This window comes from Ictalurus punctatus, chromosome 27 (genome assembly GCF_001660625.3).
Source record: "Ictalurus punctatus breed USDA103 chromosome 27, Coco_2.0, whole genome shotgun sequence".
NCBI classification, from domain to species: domain Eukaryota; kingdom Metazoa; phylum Chordata; class Actinopteri; order Siluriformes; family Ictaluridae; genus Ictalurus; species Ictalurus punctatus.
The window spans coordinates 117,491-145,227 of NC_030442.2; the positions used below are offsets into that span (position 1 = coordinate 117,491).

Consider the following 27,737-nt stretch of genomic DNA (forward strand, 5'->3'; position numbering starts at 1 on the left):
AGTTCACTTACAATTGTTATTATGGTTATAAAGCTGTAAGGTGTGCATGCTACATACATAAGAATGACAAGCAGTGAAAGTGAAGTTGTTGAGCATGTTGAGACAGTCAGAGCAGTCGCTAGTAGAGCAGTTAACCTCCCTTCTTCTGCTTTGGCTAACATAACTTGTGGTGTTGGGAATCTGCCAGCTATCAATGAATACAGCTGGATCTTCATCATCAGCTACTACAGTACCGTTAGGTAAGAGCAGATCATTTAGTGAGTTGCCATCACAGCAACCTATGTGAAGAGAGAGAGAGAGAGGGAGAGAGAGACTCATTTTCTGTCACACGCACACACACACACACTCATTCACATCTAGGGGAAATTTAGAGTAACAAATCTGCCTACTGGCAGGTTTTTACAGTGGGAGAAAACCAGAGAAATCGGAGGAAACCCACATGGACACAAGGCGAACATACACAAAAACTCTGCAGCAAACTTCTGTGCCACCATACTGCAATATATACAGTCCTCTCTGAAAGTATTGGAACAGCAAGGCCAATTCTATTGTTTTTGGTTTGATATCAAAAGGTGAATACAAGACTATAGATCAGAATTTCAGCTTTTACTTCCTGCTATTTATCAGGAATCTAGATGTATTAAACATAAAACATGGCACCTTTGGTGGCCAACCACCCAATTTTTAGGTAGGCAAAAGTATAGGAACAGATAGTCTTCAAGTAAATTAAAATAAATAACATATTTGGTTGCATATTCCTTGCTTGCAATAATTGCATCAAGCCGATGACCCAGTGACATCACAAAACTGTTGCATTTTTCAATTGTGTTGCTTTTCCAGTCTTGTACTGTACCTTCTTTCAGTTGTTGTTTGTTTCGGAAGGTGTCTCCCTTCAGTCTCCTCTTCAGGAGGTGAAATGCATGCTCAATTGCATTAAGGTCTGGTGATTGACTTGGCCAGTCTAAAACCTTCCACTTTTTTGTGCTTTTTGGGTCTTGATGCATAATGAAGTTCCTCCAAATTCGATTGGATGGAATTAGATTGGATTGTTTCTGTATACTTCTGAATTCATTCTGCGGCTACCATCATGAGTTATATCAATAAAGAGTAGTGTGAGCCCATTCCAGAATCAGCAATGAACGCCCAAGCCATGACACTACCTCCACTATGCTTGACTGGTGAGCTTCTATGTTTTGGATAATGAGCAGATCCTTTCTTTCTCCACAATTTGGCCTTTCCACCACTTTGGTTGCGGTTAATCTTGACTCTAGAACTTTTGTGGCTCATCTCAGTATTTATTTGCTAATTCCAATCTGGCCTTCTGATTCTTACTGCTCATGAGTGGTTTGCGTCTTGTTGTATGGCCTCTATTTTTCTGCTCTTGGATTGTGGAATGTTGGACTGTGGTACCTTCACCCCTGCCCTACGAAGGTTACTGTTAATGTCACTAACTGTTGTTTTTGGGGTTTTCTTCACAGCTCTCACAATGTTTCTTTCTTCTGTTGTTTTCCTTGGCAGACCTGTTCTGTGTCTGGTTGTTAGTAAACCAGTGGTTTCTTTCTCTTTCAAGAAATTCCAAATTGTTGTATTGGCTATGTCCAATACTTGTGCAATGGCTCCAATATTTTTCAAACAACAGGTGCTGTGTTCTAAGTTCTTTAACACATCTAGATGTAAATATGATGGAATGAAAGCTGAACTTTGGATTGTTCATCTCATATCGATCTTTTGCTCTCAAAGCCAAATGTCTTCAGTTTATAGGGAAAACAATAGAATTGGTCTTGCTGTTCCAATACTTTCAGAGGGGACTGTATTTCAAAAGTAACATGGAAATTTATTACAATCTAATCATTCATATTTTTGTAATGATTTAGCTGCATACCACACAACCCCATGGTGGAGACCTTGTTGGCATAAGTCTCTGTTTCAATCACCATCATGCCTGTGCTGTGGAACCATTGGATCTTCAGGCCAGCAGGAGTCCAAATCAGATACATAATACCTGTATCTAAAATCTCAAAACCATACTTTTTTAAACGTGGCTTTGCATACCTAGAGTTGACATATACCTATGAAAACAAGAGACAGATTCATTTATTCGTTCATACTGTACATCTTCAGTAAGTGCTTTATCTTGATCATGGTAAGAGACACATTACCGAATCAATTATATTCAGTATACAAACATCTAGAAATATGAAAAAAAAAAAAAAAAAGAAACATAGATTAAATGTAGGCAACTGAATCAGGTAGGCATATCACATAATACAAATTCAAATGTAAATGTATGTGTGTTTTCTATTTTTGAGTGAATATACTTCCATAGGTTTAACTTTTGTTCTAGTGACACACAAGGTTATTTTGCATTTCAGCACAAGCATAATTTATAGTATAATATAGTATAGTATAATATATATATTACTATGTTGGTTGGGAGCATTTTATTTTGATCTGTTTAAGTTCAGTTAGTAAACTAGTAACGAAAGCACATGCAGTGCAAAAGACAATCAGAAAAAAGACAGTCTGCCAGTGGAGTATTTTAGAGACTGGACTTCTGTAGTTTGTAAGGAAGCGTTTTGATAAAGCATGTTAAACCTACAAAATAACAATGAAAGGCAAAAAATATCAGCCAAGCATTGTTTAAAGTTTTTACTCAAGTAGTTTTATCATGGGGTGTTTTAAATTTTAATGCTCAGTGAATGCTAATGGTCACAAAACAGAGAATATTCTTCACTTATGTTTGTCTTGGGTCTTTATTTCAGTATTTAAATAGTAAATGGATACTTGTGAGCCAGCCAACAAACCATCACTCACCTGCCTCTGCAAGCGATGAATGAGCACCTGGTTAGAGTCATGAGTAATGTTTAGAGCTGCCAGGCACAAGTGAGTAAAGTTCCAGACAAACTGTAGAGCAAACAGAGTATAAGAACCAATAAAGTTTTACTTGATATTTCGTGGTCATAATTAAAATGAAAATACTATCAGGAAAAAGAAAATTCAAGCTTCACTTTGCCCTTGCATTTTCCTACATACGCACAATAAGTGTCAAGTGTTATAAAATTTTCATTACTATTTGCATTGATTATGTTGGCAGGTGTGCTTGTACTTAAAACCTATTGTTAACTGTAAAATTACAGTACAAACAAACAAAAAAGATAACTTTGTGCAACCTCTCATTTTATGTTGCTAAATATTTTTACATTTTTGTCTGTTTGTATGATGCCTGAAATGAAAACCTAACCAAAGAGAAACATGGTAATTCACCAAACAGGTCAGAGACACCACTGTGCCATATGGATGCCACATAAGAAAGGAAAATTATCTAGAAATACTAAAACATCACCTCAAGACATCATCCAGAAAACATCTGGGTTACGCATGAAACGGGAGCAAACCGTAACACACTTCCTGAATTCTCTCACTCATATTTTTCTCTCTCGCTCATTCCTTTTTTTTCTTCTCTGTTTTTTAAAGGGATAGAAAAGGCCAGAGATTTTGAGAAAAGATAGAGGAAATGAAGCGTCGTTTTGTTTCTTTACACAAACAACCGACATGCAGATAATAAATATAATAAAGGTTGATAGCGCGGTTCACAGCTGCCATATTTATATCACGCGATGCGCATAATTGCCACGCCACCTGATCACGGCAGGCCTATAAATAGAGACATGATTTTACATAAGTTTAGACGCACCCATAGCGTTATGCTAAACGCAATGTGGAGTTCCCTTTGAAAGGGAACAAACTGTTAACGTGAAATAAGATTGTAGTCGTATTGCCCACCCCTAAACATTAGCATTTTATGATTCCAGTCTTGAATTTCATGTAAAATGTGAAATGTACTTCTTAATGTAGTAAGTAAACATCATAAACCCTGCTGATAGGGATTTTTTTTTTTATTCTAGGAATTAAAATGAAAAAAATTACAAGAACAGAGATGTGTTCAGAAATGAGTTTGTTGAGATTCATACACAGATTAAAAGTAATAAAGCATGAAAATTGTTATGAGCTGCTGCTAAATGTAACTCTACTCTGTACTCTCTGTCTATATAACTGTGGGGGAGAGGCATCAAATAACTGAAGTCACCTCTGACTGGAGGACACGGTATAGTGTGATACAATAACAAAACTGGTTAATTTGAATTTTCATACACTTGTAATGTAATAAGTTCTACATATACCTCTATCATTTTTTTTTCTTTGAAACCATTTTTTGTTAGGAAACTAGTTGAGGTACTGATGACATGAAATAAAAATATTAAATGGCAATGTCAAGGTGTAATAGTGGTATTTTTTTTTTTTACATTTATGTTGCCATTGGTTTGAGAAATATTAAAATATTAATTTAACAGCTCAGTGTTGAGTTTGCAATTGTAATTTAAAATTTTTTTCAGTTTAATTACTTTGTGGACTAGACCGGACACGACTCGGCCATTAAAGACTTGGACTTGAGTGGAACTCGGCCGCGTTTTGGACTCTGACTCGACTGGTTAAGGACGTGGACTCTGACCCAGCACTAGTCATTGGAAACAAGAACTGAATAGTTACAAATAGGGATTATTGTTATTGCTATTGCTTTACAGAAGAAAATACAATAGCAAAGTGAAGCTTTTTATTAAGTTTTAATTTTCATTATAACTGTGGAGTATCAAGATGATTAAAATTAAAACGACAAAAATATGTTTGGGGGGGAAACGGTGTATATCTCACTGTGCTGTCTGAGCTGTGGCACTCCTTCACCAGGATGGTGACGGTCTCATTCATGAGTTGTGTCACCACATATGCAGCTGCTTTGTAAAGGGCTATGCTGTTCCCATCAAATGTAACAACATTTATGTCTGGAAACACTGAACAACGACCTACACACAAACGTTAACCCAAAAATGTACACTTCAAAATAGCCTACAACATGAAATAAATGTATATGTACACTTGCACTGATGTTTGTAGGTGTGTATGACTCACATGGACAGTCCCATTTTGGGCAGCATTTGTCTCCGTTGATCAGCACCGCAAAGCCAAGTAGACCACAATTTGGAGGGCTGGAGTCATAGGGGCATATCTGGGACTTATTGAACAAGACCAGTTGGCCATTCACACAAATGAGCTTAGTGCACTCATCTACCACCACAGAGTATGGTTCCTACATAAGATACATGTGAAATGACAACACACCAAAAAGCCCAATACAGTTAATGAGTTAAAGGTATATACTGTAAAACAAAAAATATCTTACAAATACTTTAAATATAGGGATTTATGTTTAAATTTCATTGTAATTGACACCATCATTCAAGTTTGAGAATAAATTAATTGGTGTATGAATTGCACTAATGGTATGCAATTTGTGGGATTACTAAAGGGCTTGTTTTACTCACAGTGCAGACTTTGCTGGGACCAACATCCTTTGGTGAAGTAGGAGTTAAAGTAAGAAACTCCTCTGTTGGGGTTATCCAGTGCTTTGTCTGTGTTATATAGGGAGTTGTGGCTGTGAGTACTGCAGGGCTGGAAGTTTGGGACATGTCTGGTGATGTTAGCCGTTCTGTTATGTGTGTTGCTGATGTCATCTCATCTGATGGGGACAGTGTGAGAAAAATTGTTCTTTCTGAGGCTGTAGTTGTATAATCTGGTGCCCTGGAAGCAGTGGTTGATGTGCTTGTGCTGACTGATGTTGCAGTGGTGTCCATTGCAGTTCTGTTTTCAGTCTTTTGAAGTGATGTCTTTGTACTATGAATGGTTGAAAATGTAAATGGACTTGAGATAGTTTGAGAAACAGGCTTTGCTGTGGTAGCTAACGTTTTCTCTGTGGTTGTAATTTTTGTTGGCTTTTCAGTGACTATTGGAGGAGGAATGTGTGTTGTCATGGTGATCCTGGATGTTTTGTGCATAGTTGGAGCAACAGCTGAGATAATGTTGGGAGTTACTATTGTTGCCACTTTCTCTGTGGATGAAGTCATTTGGGGACTGGAAGTGGATTGTGTATTAGTAGAAAGTTCAAATTTGTCAGTGTGAGGAAGGAAATGAGTTGCTTCTATTTTGGGACTCTCCGTGGTTGATGGGCGAGGCTTAGCTGTTCTGGATGTAGCAGCTGAACCTGTCACCTGTGTTTGAGGTAACACTGCAGAAGTAACCATTGTAACTGCAGGCATATAAGGTTGAACTGTTGTTTTTATCTTGATTTCAGCTGTGGAAGTTGAAGTAGAAGGCTGTCTTGAATGCGTCTTGAATGTGTTGAATTTTGAGAGATGAGCTGTGGTTGAGGATGAGTAAGAAAGGGGACCTAAATGTGACTCTGTGGAACTAGTTGTGGTAGGTTTAGCTAGAGTACCAATGCTCACCAGTGGAGAAGTTATGGGGGTTGTCATGTGAATGGGCAAAATGTGTGAAGGTGGTAATAATGATATCACATGTGCTATGGCTGAAGGGAGAACTGTAGTGCGTGTGGTTAGAGATGGCACTTGAAGGCTTGTCATTAGAGTGGGTACTGCAGCTTTAGTTGTGCTTTCAGGCAGAGTTGGTGGAATAGAATCAGTGGATGGTGTCCCTGTGGTGGTGGTCTGGCTCATTCGCCAGTGTGTGGTTGCGTGTGTGTCTTCAATAGGTGGGACACCAGGAGGCCATGATGCATGAGTGGTATAGAGCATAGATATTGGCTGAAAGGTTGTAGTTGCTGTGGTTTCCACTGCCTCAGCTCTAGAGACTGTGGAAGGCACTGTTGTAATTTGGGTTGTGGGGTTGATGTCTGCTATTGTTTTGGTGGTCACAGGTTGCTTTGACATAGGATATGAAGCTACAGATGATGTTTGGGTTGTCTCTCTAGGTTTGACAGGGAGATGTGGTGTTGATGTTTTCACCACAAACAAAGAAGTTGGCATAGTGTTCTCTTTGGTGTGTGCCACTGAAGGTTCTCTCTGACTCACTGTAGATGTTTTTAGTGTGCTGAAGGCACTGACTGCTGTAGTAAGCTCTGTGGAATATCTTGGAGTGATTGTAGGTGGCATTATAGTGAGAGTCTGTAATGGGGCAGGTACACTAGGATATGCTGAGGTGACAGATGTACTCAAGTCTAATGCAAGTGATTTAGTTAATGTAAAGGTTTCAGCAGTAAAGGTCTCTGTACTGGTTGTATAAATTTCAGGAGTTTTTGTAGTTCTAACTGTGGAAGTTTTTGAAAATGTTGCAGGTTCAGTGCTGGTAGTACCGGGAGGTACTCTGAGGGTTTCTGATGTGGACTCAGTAGTGCCCTCAGTAGTGAATGCTAGTATAGAGGGAAGAGTACTTATCCTACTGAGTAATTTGGCTGAGGTGGGAGACACGTCCATGCTGGAGGTTACAGAGGAATTTGTACTAATGGATACCGTTGGTGTTACTGTTGCTCTTACAGTTGTAGTCATTGTCCTTGTAATATTGGAAGTAGAAACATTAGTGGTGGGCACTGTAATGGTTCTAGGAGTAGAAAACAATGACTTAGGTGGGTATGAAGATGTCTTCATTGATTCATCTGCCACTGGTATGGTAGCGGTAGTGTTAGGTATAGACAATAGGGTTGAACTGTGTGTAGTAAAGGTTGTGAAAGCTGTACTGCTAAGTTTTGGAGGGGAAGATTTTGTATGACTGATTGTAGTACTGAGTGCCTCTGTTGCTGCGATGGTGGAGACAGTTGCTGTGGCCAGAGTTGAAGAGGTGACAGCAGTAGGTGTTAAATTGAATTCTGGCAGTGTAACTGGAGGCTTAATACCTGAATACAAACACAACACCCATCACATGAAAAAGAATGACACGGCAAGCATGAAAGTTGAATGAGCAATGCATTGAGATTTACAATACAGAAGCACTGGGAAGTAAAGCAATTTTTCTATGCACTGAAATAGATTTAAATGATGACAAGTTTTGAGTAATTCTAGGTATATATGTGTGTTTCACTACTTTGGAAGAAAAGCAACTTGGGCCATATAAATAGAAGAAATAGGTTTGAAAGAATAAGCATTATAGAGTCATCTCATGAGAAGAGAGGAAAACGAAAGAAATTACACCACCAATAACAGGCAAATCACAGCTGGCATTTGGAACATTTTCAGTAATGGAGCTAGCAATAAAACAGCACTAAAGACATTATATCTTACAGTCCTCCAGATAGACACATCTTTGAGTCATCTCATCCATGACCATATGAGCTGGACACTGGGGCAGACATCCCTCAACTCTGCAGAGTTAATAAAACAAAGAATAACACCATGCTCACAAAGTAACTTTAAAGCGTAGAAAGGTGCAAGCACATGGTTTTGCTTGTTCTTACTTTAGGATGGTGACACAACTTAGAGCTGCCGGATCACTACATGTCCTAAAACATGGCCTTGTGCAGGATTCATACCTCCACTGGCACTGAGGACTCATTGAGTAGTCTGTCGTGCTGCCTGTCAGAAATAATATTTAGCATAAGCATGAATGTCTGTGCATGCATGAAAATCTGTTTAAATGATACTGACTCACCAGCAAGTTTGAAGAGAGTGGCCCTACGATAGCGAGCTGAGTGATTGTATTTCAGAAGTTGCAGTTTATACAACATGTACTGTAGAAAGAATCCAGGCCACATAAGTGACTCTAGTGAATCAAATCCAGTGATCCATGTGTCCCTATGCAGTATAAATGTTGCTGCATCACAAAATTCCCTGCTGTCCTCCCACTTGCGCAGTCTTATGTGGCCACTGCGCTCTGCGAGGAGGAAATAATTTGGCCTGTCTGCTGCTTCAAATGATACTAGTGATGAATCTAAAGCACAAAAACTTCCAATCAGTTTAAACATTGCTGAAAAGCAAGCAATGAAAGGTAAGATGCTGTATGTTACACAGATTTAATGCAATATGTAACTTTCTAATGTTTATTTACTAAAAATGAAAAAAAAAAAAAAATCCTTTAGACACCCAGGCAAAGCTTGGTAATTTGCTATCAACTTCAAATCACAAACCATATCACACCTCTGCTCAGACACAGAGTTACTGACAGTTCATTAAAAATGAATACATATAAGCTAAACATGTAGTCCTGAGCCAAAATGACTGAAAATAATGGATCGAGTCACATAACGTCAACTTTTAGTAAAACGTTTCCTTAATAGTTGTTTATTTGGGTAATAGTTCTAGCTTGGAAACAAATGTCTACTTGAAATCTTTTTTTTAAAATAAAAAACATTTGTTCTAGGGTTCCACATAAAAGCTTTTTAGAGGTTACCTTACACAGATAAAACGAAGAACCATTTGGGGTTCTAGATAGAGCATTTCACCCATTAAAAAGCTCCATTGTGTTAAATTCTTTTTCAGAAAAGTAACTTGATGCTTTTATTCACTGACTCTTGAAATGTTTGGAAAGATTCAGTCCTTATTGTTTTTCTGACCCACCCCTTCTGCTACATACCAGATTCCTCACGTACAAAACCTCAGTGTTTTTCCTCTAAATTACCCCTAGGTTTAAGATATAGTTTAGACCACTACAGTATTTAATGATTTAGATTATTATAATTTCTACATCATGCTAGCTAGGTGATAGTACAGGCTTTTTCACATGATGCCACTAAAAAGGTATAAAAGTGTGAAATAATCACAGAAACTTTTTTCTGCATTCACAACATGCCTTATGCTTATTTAGCCTGATGCTTATTAACAGCAACAGTGATGATGAGCTTAGTGTTTTTTAATAAAAGAGAAGTGCATGTTAATGTACAGGCTATTAATTCCATCCAATTAAATAAATGTCCCCCACAGCATAACAGAGCCATAATTGTTTCCTTACATTTGTCACCCAGGTGTATGTATGTGTTACCGTGTGGTCGGGTTTTACTAAGTCCTGGAGTCATCATGAACAGAGTCACAACACCATCAGTGCTGGACACTCCCCTCTTCAGAAACACCAATCCACTTGTCCGATTGGCTGCCAATAGCAAATTCTTCTCTATATAGGTCAGCAACCTATACGGACCTTTACCTAGAACTGTACAAAGATATTTAGTATGCAGGTACAAACACTAACCACCCATACACACACACTCACCTACCCACCCACCTAACCACACAAAAAACACCCAGCTGACTGTTTGCCCACCAAAACATCCACCCACATCAACACCCCCATGACCCCCATGAAAAATTGTGTAATGGTTTCCAAATGCAGAGTTAGTCAATTATATGCCTACCTTTATTGTAGTATTCACAGTCATATGCTGTAATCAATAACAGAAAAATAGTTACTCTTGTTTCATCAGTCTACTTCTTTTTTCATCATCAGTCAGTAATTGTGCTGAATCATCAGTTAAACAGCATAATAAGAGAACATGTGAAACATCATCCCCTTCTTCTCTTAATCTCTTAATCACCCAATACAGTGACTACATTGTGCTTATCATTGTAAGATCTGTGTATAAGTGGTCACTCACAGCATAGGGAGGGCGACCGCCAATCAATAGGAATTCCCTGCTGGCAGCAGCTGTGAGCGTATGTTGCCAAACTTGTACAGAAACATTCACAGTCACCACCATGACTGCAGCTGCATGTATCAGCCAGGCAGTTCATATAATACCAGGTAACATCCACCTAAGTAACACACACAGTAACACATACACTAATTTGCCAGGAAAGTCAGTGCTAGCATTTGTAGGAGAGTGTATGTATGCATATGTACATGCTTTAACAGATACTATGTGTACATGTACCGTCATTTGAAAAAATAAGTACATCCCAACGTTGTGACGTTGCGTGAGCGACACGCTGTGAGAAGTGCCCTTGCATGCGACCAGTATCTGAAGCTTGTGTAACAACATGCCTATTTATAGGCCTGCCGTGATCAGTTGACGTGGCAATTAAGTAGGTCATGTAAATCAAAAACAGCACCTGTGAACCATGCTGTCAGCCTCTATTATTAGAAGCGAAGATGAAATTCGCAAGCATGCCCCATTATGACAAAGCTACACAACGTCTCATTCCCTTCTCAGGGAACAGGTTTACATGCATAACCCAGATGTTCCCTTTCAAAAGGAACTCAATGTTGCGTGAGATACATGCTGTGGGAACGACAATTCCCACTCAGTCATACTGAGGGGGCAGCCTGTACAAAAAGATAAGACCCCGAGGGTCACTGCAAGACACTCGAGCCTGGGGTGTAATGTATATCCAGGCTTTAATATCGAATGAATGTGTGTGGCATAGACCACCCCCTGCAGTACACACATCCTGTAAGGGTACCCATTTGGACAAAGCCTTTAAGGAGGAAACAACCCTAGTGGAATGAGCCCTTATGCCCAGAGGCATAGCGAGACCGGGCGTCTCATAAGCGATAGAGATAGCTTCCACTATCCAATTAAAGATGTGCTGCTTTGACACAGCATCATCTCTACTGTCACCGCCAAAGCAGACTGCTCTGACTTACACCACTGGCCAGAGCGATGGATGTAAGTACAGAGAGCCCTTGCTGGACACAGTAGGTGCAATTTCTCTTATTCCAGTGTGAGGAGCAGAGGAGGGCAGAAAGCCTGCAGCAGATGCAGATACTTTAGGAATATAATCCGGCCTAGGATTCAGGAAGGCCTTGGCTAATCCAGGGGCAAAGTCAAGGCAGGAAGGGGCAACAGAGAGATGCCAGGGCTTGAGAGATGCCAGGGCCAGCAGAAGAGCTACCTTTAGAGCTCTAAGGGCTCAAATGGAACACCTGACAGACCTTCCAGGACCACAGAAAGGTCTCAGGAAGGTATTTGTGGTCTGCAGATGGGCCTCAGCCGTCTGATACCATGCATACACCTCGAAGTTGGAGGATGATGCACCACAGAGGCTCCATCAATAGGGACATGGCTGGCCAAAATGGCGGCCATGTAGACCCTGTTGTAGAAGGAGCCAACCCTGCTGAAAAACATCCTTGTAAGAACTCCAGGACTGTAACTATTGCACAGTTCACTGGGTCTAGCTGATGTTCCTTACACCATGAGAGAAAAAGTTGCCACTTGAGCACATACAATTTCCTTGTGGATGGTGCTCTAGCATTCAACATGGTCTCTACAACCTCAGTTGTGAGACCAGAATCTATGAGCTGATGCCCCTCAGGGGCCAGACCCACAGTTTCCATAGTTCTGGCCGAGGGTGATAAATCAGCCCTCTGGCTTGACACAGTAGATTCCTGTGGATGGGAATCTCCCAAGGAGTGCCATCCAGCAGGGATATTATCTCTGAGAACCATATTTGAGCTGGCCAATAAGGTGCTACTAGCAGCAGATGTAGACATCTTGGCAAACTCTCAGTAGAACTTGTGGGAGAAGAGCGATCGGGGGAAAAGCATATAGATGTGACCTTGGCCACATGTGCACCATGGTGTCCAACCTCAGTGATGCGGGAGGAGTGAGGGCAAACCACAGCGGGCAGTGTGTTGTCTCCTCAGAAGCAAACACATCCACTTCTGCTTGGCTGAACCTCTGCCATATGGAATCCACCACTTGTGCATGGAGCACAATCACACACACACACTCACACACCCATTCATACACTACGGACACTTTGGACATGCCAATCAGTTTACCACGCATGTCTTTTTGGACTGGGGGAAGAAACCGGAGTACCCGGAGGAAATCCCTGCAGCACGGGGAGAACATGCAAACTCCGCACACACAGGGCCATGGTGGGAATCGAACCCCCAACCCTGGAGGTGTGAGACGAATTTCCATGGGCTGTACTATGTTTGTAGTCAATTCTCTTTGATTTTTTTTTTGGTCTGAAACTGTGACTCGCGAATTTCCATTAAACTTTTACAGGAATTTTCATGTACATTTTAACATTTAACAAACACCATGACATACACACAAAATACCTGCCAAGGCACTATACAATCATGCATACAGTAAGTACAATCACACACTTATGCATTCACAATAGTAAATACATACAATAATAAGCCACTGTTCCCCTAGTTATGATATTGTACAGTTCTCCTATTCTAAATACTGATGAAAGTAATTCCACAACTCACCACTGGATGACAGGCTTGGAATACTTCGCTGAGGAGTATCCCACACTGCCTTTTGGCAAAAGGTTCCCGGATTGGATTCAATGTGCATGGATGCCTTATATCAGCACTTTTAATACACTACATATACACACACAAATGCAAAATAGACAATAGACATAGAAAATCCAAAATATGAATTACTACAATTTGAATTTTAAGATAACATAACCAATTTAAATAAGCAATATAAAAACATAAACCACTCTTTATTTATATTTACATTTCTTGTATCTTAACATCTTACCAAAACCTTAAAGTTATTATAATTTTATATTACTATACATTGCTATTTTAGAGCGGTCATCTAAAAATCATTAATGAAATTGAAAACAGGCCTAGAATATTAGTCTCAGCTATCACAATTATAAATTGGACATGTATGGTTATATACAGCTGGATGTGTCATTCCTTGGCCAAATCATAATGTGAAACATAACCACAGAAGGGAAAATGAGCTTAGATTTTATACACTCATTTTAACACTTCACCTACTTTGTATGTACATTTATATTAGAGATGCAATTGAATAAAATGCCCACAACTGGCTAGTGTCACAGTGATTGACAGGGGGGAGAGAGTATGCCATCCCGGCAATTCGATAAGTAGATTAGAGAGTCTGAATGAACTGACGAGCCACTTATTACTCTCAGCAAAGAGTTTCCTGTGAAACTCGCCCCCACGTTTCCTGTGAAAAGCTGCATGAGCCAAATCTTCAAGCAAGGCATCATCATGGTTTAGGTGTGGCATTTATAGGATTTCACTTTACATTTCATCTGCGTCATCTGTCTGTACCTGCTCCTCATGATTAGTATACCTTCAATTACACTTTTCTGCCACTAGGGGTTCACCCATATGTATTGGCAGGAATGTGCATAAATATACAAGAAAAAAATTATAAATCACATTCTTTGTGTATGCACAAAAATATGTGAATGACTAGTAATAAATAAGACGCTGTGGGTGTTCACTATTTATGTCAGCCCTCTCCAAAATAAATAATCAACTTTCCCAAATATTAACAAAAATGCAACCAAATTAATTATTTAATCCATAACAAATAAAAACCAACAACTCACTTATAGCCAATTTACTGCAAAAATCTTTGATGAAACATCTTTTAATTGCATGTGATTTAATATTTTAAGTGACATTCATGGTAAATGGTCTGCACTTATGTAGTGCTTTTTTCCAAAGCGCTTTACACTGTGTCTCATTCACCCATTCACACACACACACACACACACACACACACACCAATGGTAGCAGAGCTGCCATGCAAGGTGCTAACTTGCCATCGGGAGCAACTTGGGGTGCAGTGTCTTGCCCAAGGACACTTTGGAATGTGGAGACATGTGGAGTCATGTGGGCCGGGAATCGACCCACCAACCTTAAAATTAGTGGACAACCCGCTCTACCACCTGAGACACAGCATTTAAATCCATACCAGCTGTGAAAAGCATCATAAAAAGCATACTCCTCTGTCCCGCTATGATTTTCATGCAGCATAATTAAAGCATAATCTCCATAAATCCAGAAATAGATTAATAAATAACATAATTCTATTAAAAGTGATATGTTGTTAAAATATCAAATTTATTCTCAGTCAATTTTACAATTTACGGATACTCTCAGGCACGGAGCTTTAATTTTTGTACACTATGAAGTGATTTGTTAAAAAAAGATGTGACAGATCACTTTTCACAGAGAGAGTCATCTTTCAAGTCTTTAACAATTGTTTAGGTCTGCACTTATGTTTGCTTGTAAGGTGATCAGATATAATTTGCACATATACAGTATGCAGTGATTCATGAGAATTCAGTTTCATTAATAAACACAAAGTCAGAAGTTGGCATTTATCAAGTTTTGGAAACAAACTATTAAATATTGTTTTTAAATAGTAGTGTCAGTGTTCTGCAATAGAGAGTGCTAATTTGCATACCTGTGAGCCAATAAGACAATGTTGTTATTTTAATGTTCAATGTCTTTGTTCTGTAAGATTGTGTTCTTTGTAAGCTTAAGTGTGTTGGTTGTTTTAATGGTACAGTATGTGTTATACCAGCATGTTATATTGTATTTGTCACCCCTGCCATGTTTTTCCATATTAAAGCATAATTTTGCTTCTTTCTTAGTGACACCACAAAACTGTTAATTGCAGACTTAGACAGTACATCAGAGAATTAATCTTGTATTTAATATGATTAAGGAGAAAAATCTGGTCTTTGTTAATGGCTTAGTGCCTCAGAGTGTGAAATATATCATTCTTTTTTTATATTTTTTTTATTATTATTTTTAAATATTTTTTTATATCACTGACCATCTGTACATTTTCTCTTTAATGCCTTACAATCTCTGCATTTGGCTGATATGCAAAAAAAAAGAAGAAGCCATAAGCATGATTTTAGATGACTGTGGATGTTGTACTGGAATTTAAAATAAAAAGTGTGCTCTTGTACCGAAGTCTCAGCATTTGTGGCAGTACCACTAATATATTTGCTGTAAGTTCTGTCATTATGTTGCAGTGCACACGCTTGGGGTGCTGGGAATGAGAGGAGCCAGTCTGATTGGAAATTGCTGCAGCTTACCTAACCACACTACTTAATAATGCATTTATCCAATTTTTTTTTTTTTTTAAACTGAGAATGATGTTTGCTTGTTCCAAACCACATTTTTTTTTATCCAGTTTGCTTTCTTCTACTTCTATTTTTAGTCTATGCAAAGCAACATGGTAACCTCTAGCTTTCTTTATGATACAGTTTCAAAATTGATCACATTTGTTAAATGAATACATAAATAAATAATATAAATTCAAGTTCCCTTTCAAAGGGAACTCCATGTTGCATTTAGCTTAACAGTATGGGAGCGCCTCTCGCGCGCAACCAGTATCTGAAGCTTGTGTAAAATCATGCCTCTATTTATAGGCCTCCCATGATCAGGTGACGTGGCAATTAAGTGCATCGCGTGATATAAATATGGCACCTGTGAACGACGCCTCCAGCCTTATTATCTTCAGCGAGACTGCATGTCGGTTGTTTGTGTAAAGAAACAAAAAGACACTTCAAATTCCCTCTATCTTTTTTCTCAAAATCTCAGAACTTTTCTATCCCTTTAAAAAAAGAGAAGAAAAAAAAAAGAATGCACGAGAGAGAAAAATATGAGTGAGAGAATTCAGGAAGTGTGTTACGGCTTGCTCCCGTTTCAACATGGGGAGCAGTGCACACTTTCTGTGTGAAGTGCCTATGGATGGAGCACGCGATGGCAGCTCTTGAGAGGTGTCTGACTACACATTGTAAAACCTACATCAGGAAGCTCCTGGAAGTGACTCGCTCTCTTCTCAGAAGCCGAAGCGAGTTGGGTTTCAGAGCCCTGCGGATCTGGGCCGGCCGCTGCCGAGGCAGCCAGCCATCTCAGGTCTGGGGGATCTTTTATGGATCCGGAAGAAGAGCCGGAGATGAGCGCTGCTCTCTCGTGCTCTGTCTTCCGGGTCCGGCTCTCCACTGGATTTTGGAGCACGCGTCGTGACTCCTCCTTCTGCTATTGAAAGCCAAAAAAAAAAAAGAATAATTCCTCGCTGACTCTGAGGAATTGACTGAGAGCAGCATATAAACAGCTGCTTGAAGTGATTTTTAAGGAAGGATGAGCTTTTTTCTCCCCAGTGAAAGTAAATCCCTCACACTGCAGAAAACTCCCCTTTTTACCAGAAGTGGAAGAAATACAAAACATCAGGCTTCTGGGGGAAAACCATGCATAAGACATATTTATAACCCCACAATGTCGGATTATTTGGCCATTTTGGGGAATGAACGGCATGGCTATTTAGCTATGCTGAAAGTGGAAGAGGCGCTTGCGAGCTACCTCTCTCCATCGACGACAGCTGATTTGGGGGGCTGGCTTTGCCATGTAAGGCCACTGCGGCATTGAAGTTAGCACAGGAAGTAAGATCCCTCTTGGACAAAGGGGCCATAGAACATGTACCCCATTCCCTGTGGGAGGTAGGTTTTTACAGCCATTATTTCCTCGTCACTTTGCACGCAAAGAGTATGCAGCCAATTTTATATCTGCGTCATTTGAACTGTACTCTTCAGATAATTGGCTTATATATATATATATATATATATATATATATATATATATATATATATATATATATATATTATACACACACACAATATATATACATATATTTATGACCCAGTGAACTGTGCAATAGCTACAGTCCTGAAGTTCTTATAAGGACGTTTCTCAACAGGGTGGACTCCTTCTACAATCAGAGTTTACGTGGCCGCCATTTCGACCAGCCACGCCCCTGTTGATGGAGCCTCTGTGTGGCAACATCCTCTAACTTAGAGGTTTATGCGAGGTATCAGGTGTCTAAGGCCCATCTGCAGGCTACACATACCTTCCTGGGACCTTTGTGTGGTCCTGGAAGGTCTGTCAGGGGCCCCATTTGAGCCCTTAGTCAGCTTCTGAGAAGCTTCTGACTCTAAAGGTGCTGTCCCTGACATCTCTCAAGCAAGTAGTAGATCTACAAGCTCTCTCTGTTGCCCCTTCCTGACTTGATTTTACACCTGGATTAGCCAAGGCCTTCCTGTATGCTAGGCTGGATTATATTCCTAAGGTGCCTATGTCTGCTGCCCAGCCAGTAGTGCTGCAGGTTTTCTGCCCTCCTCCGTTCATCACACCAGAACAAGAGAGAGAATCTGCATCTGCTGTGTCCAGTAAGGGCTCTCTGTACTTATGTCCACCACTCCTCCCAGTGGCATAAGCCTGAGCAGCTGCTGGTCTGCTTTGGTGGTGACAGTAGAGGTGATGCTGAGTCAAAGCAGTGCATTTCTAATTGGATAGTGGAAGCAATCTCTATCGCTTATGAGGTGTTCTGTCTCGGGCATTAGGGCTAATTCCACTAGGGCGGTTGCCTCCGCAAAGGCTTTGTCCAATGGGGTATCCTTACAGGATGTGTGTGCTGCTGCACAGTGGTCTACGCCACACAAATGCATTCGTTATTACAGCCTGGATATTCATTCCACCCCGGGCTCGAGTGTCTTGCAGTGAGCCTCGGGCCTGGGTCTTTTTGAACAGGCCGTACCCTCGGTATGATGGAGTGGGTATTCTCGTTCCCATAGTGTTATGCTAAACGCAACAGGGAGTTCCCTTTGAAAGGGAATGTCTGGGTTGTGCATGTAAACCTGTTCCCTGAGGAGGGAATGAGATGTTGCATAGCTTTGTCATACCAGGGCATGCCTGTGAATTGCATCTTCACTTCAGATAATAGAGGCTGATGGCATGGTTCACAGGTGCCATATTTATATCACGCGAAGTGCTTAATTGCCACGTCGCCTGATCACAGCAGGCCTATAAATAGGCATGATTTTACACAAGCTTCAGATGCCGGTTGCGCGTGAGGGCACACCCATAGTGTTATGCTAAATGCAACATCTCGTTCCCTTCTCAGGGAACAGGGGTACATGCGTAACCCAGACGTTTTCACACTTTAAGAAACATTTCCTTCTGAAGAAAGTGTGTATGTGGTTGTGTGTTACAGTATACTGTATGTGTGTGACTTGCCTCTGCTGCTGTCCAGCTGTTGCCAAACTCCTGTGGTGTTGATAAGTCCATGTTATCTGGGGTTTTCATTTCATTTACTGTCTTCAGATCAAAATTCCCACACAGACCAGAGAGTTTACCCTGAAGTTTACACAAACAAAAGCACACACACACACACACACACACAAATTGGGAGTTCAAATTGAGATGTTTGTGTGTGTGTGTTTGGGGGAGGTGTGTTTCTATGTGTACCAATATGTGTGATTTTATATATATATATATATATATATATATATATATATATATATATATATATATATATATATATATATATATATATATATATATATATATATATATATATATATATATATAAATAAATATGAGTGACCTGCCACCGGGGTCCAGCTTGTATGTGGATGGTGGTTTTTCTGTCCCAGAGCACTGAAATCTCATGCTGTGTTAGATGGATAATGGTGAAGTAGCCCGAATTCAAGATATACACATTTTGTCTGTCAATTACGCTGGATGGATTCTGAAAAAAGGACACAAACACATTAACACTTGCAATCCCCTTAATTGCTAAAGGTAAAAATAAAAAAATCTATTAAATTGACAAACATCAGAGAAAAAAGACCTTGATCAAAATACTTACACTGAAGCTTCAGCAGCAGTACTTTCACATTATTTCAAATGATATAGTACACCCTATGGAAATGATTGGCTTTTTGACATACAATTTGCCATACAAGCAAGCATCTGATCATTTTTGAAACAGTGCCCATTAATAAAGCTGATACACTCTATCAAATGACACACAAAACTGACATTTTGTAGTAATTTTAACATTTTAAATTAACAAAAATAAATAAATAAAAATCAGCCACATGGAAACAGTAAGTACACCCCTACATTTATCACCCCTTCAAATCCATAGAATTAGAATCAAGTGTTCACGATTTGGTGCCAGTGATTAGAACATGCTTAGGGGAGTGCAGGGGTTTTTTTTGGACCTGCATAGGAGGCAGAGATAGAGTTGTTTGGCCATTGTAACAGCAGACATGTTTGGCACAGACCAAAGACAGTTTTTCAGGAGAAGCACCTCATACCAACTGTGAAGCACGGTAGGGCTGTGACAGTGGCCATGACAATCACATGAAGTGGCACGTGCAGTAGTGTCACATCACACGACACATTAATGTTTCTGCTTGAGTGGGCAATTTTTTGTATAGACGTGTAATGTATAGAATTTTGTACAGAATGTTTTGTATAGACGTGTAATATTAACAGTTGCAATATTACAACCCAAATTCCAATAAAGTTGGGACACTGTAAAATGTAAATAAAAACAGAACGCATAACCCATAAACCCATCTTATTTACAATAGAACATAGAAAACATTTCTAATGTTTAACTGAGGAAATGTACCATTTTAAGAAAAAAAATAAGATAATTCTGAATTTGATGGCTGCAACACGTCTCACACGAGCAAATCCACCAAGAACTGACTCATAAAGAAGAGCTGGAGGGTTATGGAATGGCCTAGTCAAAGCCTGGATTTGAATCCCATTGAAATCTTATGGAGGGATGTGAAACGGACAGCACATGCGAAAAAAAATACCAAAACTCAAACATCTTGCAACTAAAAAAATATTGCGTGGAGGATTGGTCAAAAATTCTAGCAAGGCTATGTCAGAGACTGGTGGACAATTATTCAAAAAGCCTACAAGTAGGTAGTTATTTCTGCTAAAGTGGGCAGTACTAGCTTCTGAGGCCAAGGGTGAACTTATGTTTTACACAGAAGAATATCACATCTATTGATTATTCTGTTGAATAAATGCTTAAAAAGCTTGTTCAAGTATATCAACTTTATTAGTAGGCACTTTTTCAAAGATGATCAAATGTTTGCTTGCCCAAATATGTCAAAAAAGTCAACAATTTCCATAGGGTGTACTTCAGAATTAGGATGTTATGAAAGTAATTAATGTAAAACATTTTTTAAATTTAACACAAACAACCTTTTTTTAAAAAATTTTTTAAACACATACAACTTTTTGTCACCTTTTATAACTGTTAGCAGAACAACTGTTAGAGGTATTCCTGCTAGATTATTCAGGTCAAACACATAATTTCTCTTGAATTACTGCATTATTAACTAGTTATTAGTAATTATAGTAATAATTAGTAGCCATTTATAACTGAAATTGGTAACAAATAATCAAAACCTCATCACGTGTACCACATGCTAGCATGAAGTGAGTGAATAATAAATGGTCAAATCTTGCAACATGTCATTTTTAAAACACAGGATAGAGTTCCATCGTCAGAAAACTCACAGGTTTGCCATCTTCATTGTCAAAAACAATGATGGACTGTCCAATGGAAATGAGAATGGATTTTCTGCAGATCACACCACTTTCAAAGCAATCCACATTCTCTGCTGTAACGCTCATTGTTACATCAGTTGAGCTCTGAAAAACACACACATGCCACAAATAGAGTTTTCACACATCATCAATATGGGAAGAACATTTCTTGATAAAGTAGAGGCACATTTTATACCTTTAACAGGTAAACTTTACAGTCTCCAATGTAGTCAAATAGCAATCCATCAAATGTACGGTAATGTCGGTCTCCATACACAGTGCACATTGATGCACATGGACGGAAGTCACACTGGAATGAACCATGTTGACACACACTAACACACAACATGCACAGTTAGACACTTGCAGTCTAATTTACAGAAGTTCTTTTTGAATGATAGGTTATCTGTAGTATTTCATTTGGATTATACAATGGTAAAACAATACTGTTGTCTACACTCTCCCTGCATATATCTGATGGAAGTTTGAACTTTATAAAGTTAGTGTGTAGGTCCTGTTTGCATGTTAGTGACTCACCAATGGTGGCAAGGTGAGGACACTCTATCCCCTGGGTAATACTCTTTACCCTTCCATAAACATGGGCATGCAATAGGCTCAAAACATTCATCTCCATGCTTTAAAAATCTAGAGTATGGATAAACACACACAATTATGCATTAGACACTCCACATCATATTACAGACAGAGGACCAAGGAAAGGTTTGGATGTTCAGATGGGTGAGAGAAACAATGAAAGTGGTCACATGAAAAAACTGGTGCGCTGGTGATGCTCACCGTCTCCCCCAACCCCCATCCCCTCCCCTCAAACAAACACACACACACACAGAGAGAGAGAGAGAGAGAGAGAGAGAGAGAGAGAGACACATCTCAAATCACTGTAGATAAAGATCTTTAATCTTGCACGCTGAATCATTTAGCATTTTCGCTGGTCTCAGGGCCCTAAATGGGACATGATAGTAAGAGTTCTAGTACAGAGTCCATGAGCTCTGTGTAAATCTAGACTTCTGATGGTAAGGTGCTAACAGTTCCCTTTTTCTGCCAGCCAGAATGCTAGATCACTTACAGTCTTCAAAGCACCCATCATAACCATGGATTACTTAATATTCTATATCACTGTCCCTCTTAAGCACTTTTTCTCACTCTCTTTACTTTGTTACAATACAGCAACATCTTAGACAAAACCAAAAGCCACTTATCCAATTAATAGGAATGCTCATTGATTGAATGTTGTATTTTTTTTTTTGTTTTGTAGCTCAGAATATCAGATCTGATTTCTGATTATGTAGTCACTTTTCAGGTATATTATGAGCAGCAGTGAAACACCTTGATGTGATTACTGCTTATTCTCTCATTTGTCTCAAGTAAGACAGCCTTTTTCATTTCAGAAACACTGCTCAGCTAAAACGTGTGTGTGTGTATGTATGTATGTATATATATATATATATATATATATATATATATATATATATATATATATATATATATATATATATATATATATATATATATATATATAATGTATGTCATTACAACATGCAAAAACTATTACACTATTGTAATGCCCTGCTCTCAATGTTCCAGTAGGTGCATAAGCTCCACTTTTGCTGTAATCACAATGACTGTGTGTAAGGAGTTACTATCAAAATTATGCACTTGTGCAGTTACACATGGGCTGGACATGTATTACAATAGATTGAACAATATAATACATATATTGAACATATATTAAACATATAAATGCCACTATTAATTAATTATTGGCATTATCCCTCTAAAGTCCAGCTTTAAAGTACAGCTCAGTTTAGCTGTGATAAAATAGCCTACCTCCTGAGCACAAATTACAATTTCATGACCTCTGTTTAATATATATTGCCATTTTAGTATGTCATGCCATCTTCTCATTCATACATCAGCATATTAGCCTTTTGATTTTTATCATTTTCATCTGCTTTTATATTACATCTTAATACATACAGTACATTTATCAACCAAGAAAGGAAGGTGAGCTTCAGTCCACATTTGGCAAGTGTTTGTGTTTAAAGATTGTAGTCTGGATGCTATAAAAAAAAAAACGCTATCTCAGGAACCCCTATTGAGGAAAACTCTGGCAACTTTGAAGGCATGAACTAGAGAAAGATAATTTAAATAATTTGAGTGGGGTTCCCAAAAATCGACTTAAGCATCTGCACAACCCAGCTCTGAATGTAAGGGCCTTTACGTGCATAAATATTGCCATACAATTTGATCTTAAATTGTCAACTCTAAATATGGCCCTCATACTTAACATCCTTTCAACGCACTTAGTATAATTTGACTTTTCTTTTCACAATTGTATACCACAATTTACACATTCCCAATTTCCACAGGGATAAAAGCCTCAGTCTTCCACATGATATTGTGACATTGTACCTGGAAAAAATAAAGCAAACACATTTGCTGTTCGCCAAAAGGCATGTGGGAGACTCCAGAAACATATGGAAGAAAGTACTCTGGTCAGAGCAGACTAAAACTGAGCTTTTTGGCCATCAAGGAAAATGTCTGGTGCAAACCCAACAACTCCAATCACCCTGACAACACCATCAGTTGTTTTTCATCAGCAGGGGCTGGGAAACTGGTCAGAATTGAATTAATGATGGATGGCGTTAAATACAGGGGAATTTTTGAGGGGAAACTTGTTTCAGTCTTCCAGAGATTTGAGACTGGGACAGAGCTTCACCTTCCAGCAGGACAATGACCCTAAGCATACTGATAAAGCAACATTCGAGTGGTTTAAGGGGAAACATTTAAATGTCTTGGAATGGCCTAGACAAAACCCAGACCTCAATCCAATTGAGAATCTATGTTATAACTTAAAGATTGCTGTACACCAGCAGAACCCATCCAGCTTCAAGGAGCTGTAGCAGTTTTGCCTTGAAGAATGGGCAAAAGTCCCAGTGGCTAGATGTGCCAAGCTTATAGAGACTTTTTGTTTTTCTTGTTTGTTTCACAATAAAAAATAGTTTTGCATCTTCAAAGGGTTAGTTGTGTTGTAAAAATCAAATGATACAAATCCCCCAAAATGACATTTTAATTCCAGGTTGTAAGGCAACAAAATAGAAAAATGCGGGGATGAGGAGGGGTGAATACTTTCGCATGGCACTGTATTTTTATACTACCATTTCTCACGTGTACACCTAATGCCAAGAACTACAATAGAAACCAAAACAATGAAACATTAATTGCTTATTTAAAAAAAAAAAAGTTAAATAGAATGTAACTCAGCTAATGTATTGAGTATTTAAACATATTTACATATTCACTTGTCTGTCAATCACCTTTCCATTTATTGCACTTGTAAGTAATGAAGATTAGATTAGTAGAGGTGATGTCCATTTTATTTAAGTTTTAAATTCATTTTACATGCTTGTTTGTTTTCATTTTAGAACTATTTTTTATAACATTTTGTTGGTCAGGTTTTGTTGAATATAACTTTGAAGTTATGTTTACTATATTTTCATCAATAGAGAAATTAGTTTGGCTGCTCAGTTCTGTAACTTGCAAAATAATATTAAAAACCAAAACAAAAAATAATTGCAATAAAATTGTGGATTGTGATCCAGCCTAAAAAAATCATTATATGATATTTTTGTCAGATCATTCAACCATAGAGTGGATGGAAAGCCTACAAACATGGCTGTTAAGGATTACTACAACACCAAGCCCTTCTCAGGTTCAGACTCACCTGATTAATGATTACTCATACCTGGACTCAAACACCTTCACTACCATGTTCACAGTTAAAAAGACTGTCAGTGTTTCATTCACAGTGAAGTATATGTTCTGTGTCACTGTGCCAGTCATTACCAAGCTTAGTTATTATGCACTGCATAAATTGCTTGTTTTACTATTCAGTTTTATATAGCCTTTTAGATTTGAAATAGAATGAAAATTATATGGGTAGCTGCATATAACTGTAAATATCATAATAATGCACATGGGGAGGGGATGGGGCTAGCAAGTTTGACTTTCACCTTAGGCTTCCCTGATGCTTCCCCCGCTGTGTAGGATAAGTGGTACAGAAAATGGATGGATAATAATGCACATATTCTAATATGTCGACAATTAAAACATGCAGAGGAGAGCAGTAGAGTCACCAGATTCAACAGTGTGATTGATGTTAAGAGAGGCTCATTACATGTAGTAGAATTTGGCAATAGGTGATTCAAAGGAAATCTGATTGCAGCCAAGTAATGAATAATGTAATTAAGTACTGAATAATCATTGTAACGAGTCTTTATCTTCATAATAATGTATAAATCATAGTACCTGCTGTAGACTTACCCAAATAGCAAATCTACCTACTGATATCTAAAACTACATTAAATGATACATATAAAGCCTTTAATATTGACCCTATTGATGTAATGAAAATGTGATAATTTGGTGAGACAGGCAATAGGAATGTATTTGAGCAGCTTATCAGTCATTTGATCCAGCTATGCACCTGTGTGTGTGTGTGTGTGTGTGTGTGTGTGTGTGTGTGAGAGAGAGTGAATGGGTGAATGAGAACCAGTGTAAAGTACTTTGGAACCGCTAAGTTTAAAAAAATGCTATAGAAGTGCAGACCATTTACCATTACTGTTGGGAAATAATGAGAAAGGCACATGTGCCAAATGCGTCCCACTGCCTCTTTTAATTCAGCTTGTGCAAACTTCCAAAAAATCATACTGAAACATCCCATAGTACTACTTAGCATATTCACACTAAACCAGTAATACTTAGAATTCACAGCAGACCTGTGGCTATGCTACCTCCGACATTCTACACAAGTCACTGTACAGCACATATAGGCTCATATCTCACAGTGCTGAAACAAAGGTTAAAATCATTTGCTATGCTTCAGTGTTTAACTCAACATCATGAAATGTATAACTGATCTCTGAGACAAAAATGTTGAAAGACAAATTTGATGGAGCACGAGGGTGAGAGACGAGAGAGTAAGAACACCACTCACTGTGCACATTATTAGGAACACCTGTAAACCTACTCATTCATGCAATGCACAAAATCATGCAGATACGGGCCAGCAGCTTCAGGCAATGTTCACATCAACAATCAGAATGGCTTAAAATGTACGCAGAGCGTCTCTAATACAGACTGTGTTCACAGAAACACTGTGAGCCAAAAAGTGATATTTCAACCCATGCTTCAAGATTTATCAGGTTATCTACATGGAGGTAGAAAGAATTAAAATCATTCACTTACCTCCAGGGAACTATTAAGTTCTTGTCCGATACTAGGATTTGGACCCAAGAAGTTCACACAAACAGTGGCAATTACCACAAAACCAATATGGATGCCCACAGAGTGAAAGAACCCCTTCTATGCTTCCTCACGTACTGAGTTCACATTACGACACATTGCCTATTATTTAACTTTGCATTGAGGGTGAATCCTACCCTTTCATGATTGACACGGGTGCCACTTACAGCTCATTTGGTATACAGTTTGAAGGGAAAGTATCAAGCTCTAGTATTTACTCTGTGGGAATAAATGTGGTTCCTGTCAGCTGTACAAAAATACACTCCCTACATGTAAAATCTCCTAACAATTGTGATATATTTTATCACAAATTCGACCTCATTCAGTCTTCCACTTTAAACCTACTAGGTCGAGATTTAATGTTTAAACTGAAGTGTTCTCTTAAAATGCATGATGATAGATTCACTCTGCTAGCTCCATCTAATCCTTGTTTTTCTTCTGTCTGCCATGTGGGTAATGACGAGCCCGACATTGGCTGCACGGAGCATCCGCTGCCTGAAGCATTAGAGGCAGTGCCTAAAATGTTATGGGAAAAGCATACTAATGAAGTACGCCTCATTCAGGTAACCCCTTATGCTGCAAACCTCAAAACCACTCGTCCTGTCTATTGTAAGCAGTATCCTTTATCTGCAGAAAATGATTTAGGCATAAAGCCGGTGATTTACTCTTTACTCGCAGAGGGTGCGGTTGTCCCCCAGTATCTACCTACAACACACCTGTTAACCCTGTATGCAAGCCAAATGGGAAGGGATGGTGTTTTACTCAGGACCTTAGGACCAAATTAATGATCTAGTAATTCCAATAAACCCTCTTGTACCTGACGTGGCTTCTATTCCCACCACCATTCCTCACTCACACATTAAACGGTAGTTAATTTATGTAGTTCCTTTTTCAGTGTTCCTCTATCCGAGCAGACAAAGTCTAACTTTGCTTTCTCTTTCAGAAATCAACAATACACTTAGGGTTTTACTGACTCCCCTGCTGTGTTTTCGTCTGTGGAACATTAGGCATTATCTTATCTCATTTTACCAGAGGGTTGCTGCCTTATTCAGTACACGGATGACATCATTTTATCAGCTGAAGGACTTGAGCTCTGCACAGAGGGCTCTCTAAAACTCTTGACCCACCTGGCTCAGTGCGGTTTCAAGGCCTCCTTAACTAAACTTCAGCTCTGTCAGACACCAATATCTGGTCTTCCATATCTCTCAGGGACCGTGCCGCCTAACCAGCGACCGCGTGCACACTATTGATGATGTCACACCTCCTGACAGACAATGAGGTATGCTGAGTTTTCTGGGACTTATAAACTACTGTCATGAGTTCATTCCTGACTGCTCACACCATGACAAAATTCTCAGACACTGATGTCCCTGGAACTCTCCACAGAACATTGAATGGACTAAGGAGATGATGAACTATTTCTGTTATCTAAAACAGGCATTAAGCTCAGCTCCAGTGCTTGGAATTCC

At 39.0% G+C, this 27,737-nt stretch overlaps 1 protein-coding gene across 1 annotated transcript in view; it reads right to left on the reverse strand.

The window, feature by feature from the left end:
* The window catches only part of otog (otogelin), a 100,823-nt gene that overhangs the window by 28,733 nt on the left and 44,353 nt on the right, over positions 1-27,737 (reverse strand). The window contains exons 21-38 of the mRNA XM_053676444.1: positions 21,484-21,591; positions 21,143-21,281; positions 20,917-21,051; positions 18,971-19,114; positions 18,601-18,720; positions 13,000-13,116; positions 10,427-10,583; positions 10,187-10,213; positions 9,817-9,984; positions 8,491-8,769; positions 8,297-8,414; positions 8,124-8,203; positions 5,379-7,738; positions 4,966-5,143; positions 4,711-4,859; positions 2,815-2,904; positions 1,883-2,069; positions 58-278 (exon numbers count right to left, since the gene is read on the reverse strand). Of these exons, the coding sequence (XP_053532419.1) occupies positions 58-278; positions 1,883-2,069; positions 2,815-2,904; positions 4,711-4,859; positions 4,966-5,143; positions 5,379-7,738; positions 8,124-8,203; positions 8,297-8,414; positions 8,491-8,769; positions 9,817-9,984; positions 10,187-10,213; positions 10,427-10,583; positions 13,000-13,116; positions 18,601-18,720; positions 18,971-19,114; positions 20,917-21,051; positions 21,143-21,281; positions 21,484-21,591 (4,777 nt within the window). The remainder of the gene's footprint in view (positions 1-57; positions 279-1,882; positions 2,070-2,814; positions 2,905-4,710; positions 4,860-4,965; positions 5,144-5,378; positions 7,739-8,123; positions 8,204-8,296; positions 8,415-8,490; positions 8,770-9,816; positions 9,985-10,186; positions 10,214-10,426; positions 10,584-12,999; positions 13,117-18,600; positions 18,721-18,970; positions 19,115-20,916; positions 21,052-21,142; positions 21,282-21,483; positions 21,592-27,737) is intronic.